The following is a 7,341-nucleotide window of genomic DNA, read 5'->3' on the forward strand; positions in this document are numbered from 1 at the left end:
GCTTTCCGTCACGATGGCAGATATTACGAAGAATTAACTCGCCAGCACGTTTTCATATCTCCAGATGAGACTGCAACTTCCATTTTTCTCGCACAACTCACGCAATGCTTTTCTCAGAGGTGCGAAACATCACATGCAGAATTTTCTCGACAGAGGTTTAACTTCGCTAGTCTATACATTATTGAAACATGTTGCGTTTTGCATGCACTGGTAGTTATTGCTCGGTGCGGTTTAATAGTTGTTTACTCACTTTTATTTTATTGTTCAGGAGGTGCCTGAAACAACTCACAACGGGGTCCTCCCCACCAAGCTGGCAGTTTTTCTCGGAAGTGCACAGGTTTCTGGGCTACCTTCATATGCACGACCCTTCGTTAATGGAGGAGGCTGGGAGCGGCATAGGCACCACCAGCAGCAGTGCCTCAGCAGAGGAAATAAGTAACAGCTAGTGCCAAGTATATTCTTCATTGCAATGCAACCAAGTAAAGATCAACACATGGAGTGATAGATGTGACTTTTACTGTTTTGGAGCTGTAACCCATTGCTCACACGGATGTAGCACACCATGCATGCAATTACAAAAAAAATGTGTAATAAATTCACATTAGTTGTTCATCACAATGCAATGACTGATTTCCATAAATGGCACTCATTGAACACATTTTAGTGGCACTCAATATTTTCAGAAAGCATTTTCTTTTGCATATAAGTTACATCAGCACAATTGGTAGGATTTAATAGCACTACAGTGGTATAAACTAAAACAAATATAGGTTAACACGAACAGTACTGACTGACTACAGTGTAGAATGAACATTAAAGTGAAACTAAAATTTGTCAAATGAATCTGCTACAGTCGCATCAAGTTATTGAATATTCAGATTGGCTGCTAATTAACATGTGAACTAATCCAGTGAATGCATTTTGGCTGTCTTCTTGAAACGCAGCTCATCTTCGGCATGATGTACTCCAGCTCGTCGTCCTATCCAGATGTTGAAGCCGCAATACTTGAACCACCCCCGAGTCTCCGGCACCTGAGCTGGCAAGCAGGCACCAAGACGAAAACTCGATTCAGGGAAGCAGAAGCCTTGCAAGTGACAGCTTGGATGGCACCCGCAGGAAACGAAGGGCTACGACTGTTGACTTCCAGGGGAAGATGCTCGAAGCTTGAAGTTTGAAGAAGCGCACAAAATGGAGATGGAGATTCGCAACAAGGCACTTAAGTTACAGGAGAAGCTTGTAGATGCAATGGCGGTGTTTTTGAACAAAAACTGATGCCCCGTTATAGTTTTTTTTGTTCAGCATTTTAGCTCCTTCTGCTGTAGTATTCCAGAAGCGCGCACCTTATGGTTGCTCCATTTCCAACTCGGGCTTCTGTTGCACGTGATGGCTGTGGAAATTCAGCATTGCACTGCTGCACCTCACTTAACCATTGCGGGTGGTCAGTGTCGCTAAAGTGCTCGCAAATGTTGCTTAGCACGCAGCATGCTCGTATTGCCAAACGGGCATTGTGCACACGTTGTTGCACATGTGTTGCACGTGATGGCTGTGGAAATTCAGCATGGCACTGCTGCACCTCACTTAACCATTGCGGGTGGACAGCGTCGTTAAAGTGCTCGCTAATGTTGCTTAGCACGCAGCATGCTCATATTGCCAAACGGACATTGTCCACACGACACTCCATCCTCTTTGCTGTGAAACGAAACCGGGACTTAAGCCTCCCGATTGCGTTTTCTACTACTCTGCTTGCTGCACATAAATGATAGTTAAAACTTTTTTTCAGCGTCACTGATTGCACCGCGGTGTCAAAAGGGCTTCATCATGTTTTGTGCCAATGGAAAAGCCTGATCACAAAGAATTATTGGTGGTGCCGATATGCTGCTGCCTATTGTGGCATGCGGGGTTTCAAAAAGCGAACTGTCAATCATCTTCGACAGCTTTGAAAGGCGAAACACGTGTGCGTCGTGGCAGCGTCCAGGGGCACCAACGTTGTCATACCTAAAGCGGTACTTGTGATCCACAAGCGCCAGCAAGATGATGCTGTGCCTGCAAAGAACAAAGTGCAGAGTGACTAAAGCTGAGTTCAGCATGGTATTACAAAGTGCAATATGTTTTTTTTTTGCAGTCATACAGTTTATGTTCACTAGTGTCTGTAAAGTATACTTCGTTCTGTGCAGCTGAGATGCTGCTGTGTTCTCTGGCCATTATTAAGATGTTGTAATTGTTGCAGCTATTACAATCATGTACGTTTCTTCTCCCTGTTGGATTAAATAGTTTACGTCAAAACTGTGTCGCTAGTATTCTTGCTCTCGTGTCAGTAAACGTTGCAAAATGGTAGCAACCAAATTATGCGTTGACCCAAAGCTTCCGGCAAGTGGAAGAACGTCACACTTTTTTTTTTCTCTTGAGATGCAGACTTGCCAGTGAGGCATAACGCTTGGTGTGCATTGTGTAACGAAAAAGGTTCAGTAGTACTGCTTTCTGGCTACAATATTTTGGCACAAATCGGAACTTTTACACGAAAGAAGTTATATTAAGCCCACTTACCAGCCTTTATAGCTATGGTAGTCTGTGGCGTGCTCCTTTGGTGGCGAAATGGGAAAGTGGAATTCATCGAGGGCTCCGACACCTTGACGGAAACCACAGACAACTTCGAATTCCTGGATGTACCTTGCCATTTAGTCAGCAGTCATCATCTTGACCCAGTCGCTTTCGAGCACAGAGACAACTGCCTCGCAAAACTTCCTGTACACGACGTTGACGGTTGAGCGCCCAACGGCAAAAAGGTTTGCCACAGTTCAATCTTCGGCCGACGAGCACAGCTTGTATAGGCCAATTGCGACTCACTTCTCGGAGGGGATCGGCTCACGCATGTTGGTTTCGTCGTTCGAGCACAAGGCGCAAGCTCTCCACAATGAACCGGAACGTCGAAGGGTTCGCTCGAAACAAGCGCTTAAAATTGTGCTCACCGAGATGAGGCACAGTTTCCTCGAACCATCGTTCATGACAGTTGAAAGCCCAGGACGCTCGGTTGCAGTTTCTGGCAGACAGCGCCGAGGCGTACAGTATGGAACTGTTCAGGATCAGCTGTTGCCTTATACCGTCTTTGAGTGCCTTCGCTGCGTCTACTTCGGTTCCTAGAGCGAGAAGCCTTGCCATAAGACACGCGATTCCGATTTTTTCCTCGGTACGGTCACCCATAATGGAAGCACGAAAGCGGGAAGGCTGTTGTTTCCTCTTCACATATGGCACGTAGCCCCCCTCCCCCCCCCCCCCCCCAAGTGGTATCGGCCACGAATGGGCGGTTTAAAACTCCTATTTAATAAGTCAACAGGTGTTTTGATACTGACGCAATATGTCGTGGTGTTCAACGTGGACCAGAACGTTCGTGGCGGGCACAAAACACGACCCACTGGGCGGGCATGCTGCAGCTAACATGAAAAAAAAAAACAGAAGCCAAATGTTCCCAGACAAACTTCTGCATTTCGCTAGTTCTGCAAACACTGTTTAGACTGCTACAATAAATCTTTATATTAACGTTTTTATGTTAAATTTATTTGAGAAACGTGTAAGCAATAAGCTTTCACTTCATATTTCCTGATACATCAGTTTATTTTGCTCGATATTGTTTCGAACGCTAGCGCCACGCTTTCGGTAGCGCGTTCAGGGGGAAACACTAAAAAGAGATCGTCGGCGCCATGTGTCTGCTGCGCAACACCTCTTCATTCAAAAGCCTTTCACCTTGGCAAAAGACCGCTTGCTTAAAATAGTTTTTGCAGGCTCGTGTGATAAAGGTATAAGAGCAGATTGAGAGAGAATGAGATGATGCTGAAAATTATTTATTGGCATCTCCTTTGAAACAGAACGGTAAGGAACAGTCACCTAGCCTACGTGAGCTAATCACGTGTGGTAAACATGCTTTTCAGTCTACCGGTTTAAGTGCGAAGCACTTTAGGGGCTCGGGCTGTCGGTGTCTAATGTGATGTCATGTCGTTGTGGTCACGCACAAAAACAAGATCTGCCGAAAACTCACGTCTCGTTCACTTGGTATATACCAAAATCGGAATAGAAGGGTACGAATGTATGATTAACATGACTGATAGGTCATAACATTAATACCATCACAAGCTCGTCAGTTACGTCACGATTAACGATAATAAGATAACGTGTGATGCATACCCGCATTGGATATGTGGGTATGAGCCAGGGATATGCGGGAATTAGCAAAACTCGTGAAAATCGCTTCCGAAACGCCAATCTGGTACCACAGCAGCGCCAGAGACCGCGTCACCACCCACAAGCGCTCGATTCATCTTTACTTGTGCAAGAATAGCACAAGAATAACATAAGAGAAACACCAGTGCATCACTGCTTCGCACTTCCCCAGGTTCCACGTTAGGAGAGAGAGAGAAATAACATTTATTAGCCCCGAAGGAACGTTAGGAGAGCTGCATTATAGCTGGATTTGAACTACACAATCGCATTACGTCGTCTAGCCCTCCAAGAACCCAACAACGGTGGTGTACGCCTGGGCCACGCTAGCGCCCACTTCCCCGGCGCGACGGCCAGGTTTCAACGCTAGTTTCTCAACCGGAACTTCGGAGCCAGCTGCTGTGCGTGTGGCCGGTTGTGGTTTGAGCACAACGGAGTGCTCGTCAGTGCAATTCGTTCGGAAGAACACCGATGAAAAAACCGACAAGCTTCCTTACCCCCATTTCTTTGACAAGGGAGGGGTGGGAGCAGTGTTGCTAGGTTAGGCTACATATAGCCAAATTGGGCTACAGGAAAAAAAATTTTGGCATCGACTTGGACGAGTTGGCTATGTGGCTATATTTGGGCTACTGAAAATCTGCGACTTGGCTTTGTTTGGGCTATAAGTGGCACCCTAATCAACTCTCCAGAGGTGGTTCTGATAGGGTAGAAGCAAATATCGAAGGGTATGTATTAGCTGGCTCAGCCGTCTGCGTGTCTGTGCGTGTGTGCGTGCACGAAAAGACCCCGCTTCCCTTCCCTTCCCTCTCTGCGCCGTTGTCTGAGCCGGTGGCTTTGATCTTTGATGCAAACTTACACCCCGCTTGACCATTATGCACCCGATTCGGTGCATAACGGTGCAAGCATGATGTCGGTATTGTTGATGTGAAAGGCCGACCGTCACGGCGGCACGGACATTTTGTTACGACTGGTTGTGCAAAAAAAAAGGATTGCCGTAGTCGAATGTGAAAATGTATACACAAGTAAAACTGCAAATAAAAATGGTGGTATCTGGCTACGCAATTTTTTGCACTTTTTTGTGTTGGGCTACATTTGGGCTACAACTTCTCTAGCTTTTGGCTACGCCGCCTCGTCGGAACGGGCACCACTGGGCTGGAGAGTTTTTAACGCGATAGCGTTTAGGGCTCCATGTCGCAGAAAATCCGGCGTCGGGATTGCCGCCCGCAGAGGAGAAAATCATCCCCAACCACACAGGCCCTCCAAATATATTTTACCACTATAGTTACTTCTACTTTGTCTTGCATTCTTTACAAAGTTATTCCTCGGAATTTTGAGAGTTACAGCCCACAGGCAAATGTCATGAGACAAAACACCGACAGCGCATGCCTTTTATGGTAAATCGTCTCAAGGTGAAATATTAAAGGTGCAACAAACAATAAAAGAAGGCCGGCCCACGAAAGAGGCTGCGTTTCTACCAGAAAGCGCACCTTCGTGCATAGCATTCACTGCTAGCGTTTCCCGGTAAACATTACGTTTACATAAGCTGCATTTAACGGGAAGTGTGAGAAACAGTCAAGGATCTCTGAATGCTATCGCGTTCCACTTTTGAAGGCGAAGCTTAAGCGTCCTCCAACTTTTTTTCTTTCTCTCACAATAATGATTTCCGCATGGCGACAAAACCATGGCGGCGCGGTGGTTAATCAAGTGGTCTGAAGGCTGCGCGGTAGCTATGACGTCTTAATAATGACAACTATATACGGTCACCACTAGCGTAAAGGAAAGGACCACCGGATGTGCAGACGGATGCATCAAGCTTAATTTATAGGTTGGTACTGCTGTCAGAGTAAATAAAAATGTTGTACAAGTAGAACAGTTTGTGTTTGCATCGGTGCTCTTCCAATGACGCAATCTTCTCACTTCCATCTGTGATGTCACCGCGCTAAATGAGGCTGAAATTCTGATTGCCAACAAAATATATCGCATGTTTTCCGTACAACTTCTAACTTTTTTAATAAACTAGCGCCTCTTTATATTCCCCCAAAGTACTGTTTCACGATCAAGAATAGTGAAAATGATGGGACTGTAGTGGTGCAACATAAATCCGAGCACCCATGGCACTCAGTCTTCTCTTCTGGTGCGCCTTTGTGTGCCTCGCGAGCTGGTTTTCATGCGCTTAATTCTTACCGCTCTTTAAATATTAGAAGTATTGCTCTGCAAAATGAAAGCCACACAGAATTCAAACCTGGCGATTAGACGTGAAAGAAGTTAGTGTATACGAAGGCCCTTCTAAGTGCATTCTAGCTGATTCATAGTTACCGGCTTTGTTTTTTGTTTGGTGCAGCTCACCCTTCCATGTCAGCCTAATGCTCTCCGCTCAGCTGTGTCGCGTGATTTACAAGTGTTTCTTTTTTTTTCAAAGTTCACGTAACGATAAACTTGCAGCGCTAAGCGAGCTTGCACATGGCTAGGGCTACATGCGGACAAAGGCTGGTGAACTATACGATGAGCTGCTTCTCAGCATCAGCGTACTGTAATATTAAAAAACGCATTTCTCTAAAAGATTTGACGCGATTGCGAGTAGAGCTGCCTTCATATGAACCACATAAGTAGTCTAATGCGTGCGAGCCGTGATCAGAGTAGCAAGAACGGGGAGGCATAACAAGAATTTTGCGGGAAACGGTACACAAATACATAACTTGCGTCTAACTTTCTTTGAAAATAAATGCAGCGCTCCATTGCTAAAGTGGTGCCACTCACAAACTCACTTGAGGCATTCCAGTAGAACACATATGTGCTTGAAACAAAACTTCTCCTAGAGTACATTCTAATTCCGGCCGGCTGGTTGGTTTGAGAACGCCAGAGCCAAGTAATACAAACATTCCGAAAAAAAAACACAACTTTGTTCTATCGCCGGTAGCACTGCTGCTTCGGAAAGCGAACTTCGCTCGCGCTAGAGGAGCCTCCTGCACTCGAGCTACTTTTCTTTGCTCATCAAATGTTGCCGACTTTGAGACGTTGCCGCGGAGTTCATTGTTTTATCGTTTCAGCTACCTTGTTGTGGAGGAAGGAAGCGACTGTGAAATTCACGCGTACGCACAGCCCACACTTGGAAGTACTCGTCATTCTTACTTC

General features: G+C 45.8%; 1 protein-coding gene across 1 annotated transcript; it reads right to left on the bottom strand.

Annotated features, from left to right (window-relative positions):
• Positions 1–1,802: 1,802 nt before the first annotated feature.
• LOC119456810 (uncharacterized) lies at positions 1,803–2,675 on the bottom strand. The gene is made up of 2 exons (XM_037718628.1): positions 2,545–2,675; positions 1,803–2,043 (listed from the first exon to the last, which is right to left on the bottom strand). The coding sequence occupies exons 1-2, from the start codon at positions 2,673–2,675 to the stop codon at positions 1,803–1,805; spliced, it is 372 nt and encodes a 123-aa protein (XP_037574556.1).
• Positions 2,676–7,341: the final 4,666 nt, after the last annotated feature.

This window comes from Dermacentor silvarum, chromosome 6 (genome assembly GCF_013339745.2).
Source record: "Dermacentor silvarum isolate Dsil-2018 chromosome 6, BIME_Dsil_1.4, whole genome shotgun sequence".
In the NCBI taxonomy this organism is placed as follows: Eukaryota; Metazoa; Arthropoda; class Arachnida; order Ixodida; family Ixodidae; genus Dermacentor; species Dermacentor silvarum.

Bases quoted from the DNA above. Each gene is read 5' to 3' on its own strand.
- LOC119456810 (XM_037718628.1), bottom strand. From the start codon at position 2,675: ATGGCAAGGTACATCCAGGAATTCGAAGTTGTCTGTGGTTTCCGTCAA. The intron at 2,044-2,544 runs GTAAGTGGGCTT...TGTTCTTTGCAG, and splicing joins TACCATAGCTATAAAGGCTG to GCACAGCATCATCTTGCTGG.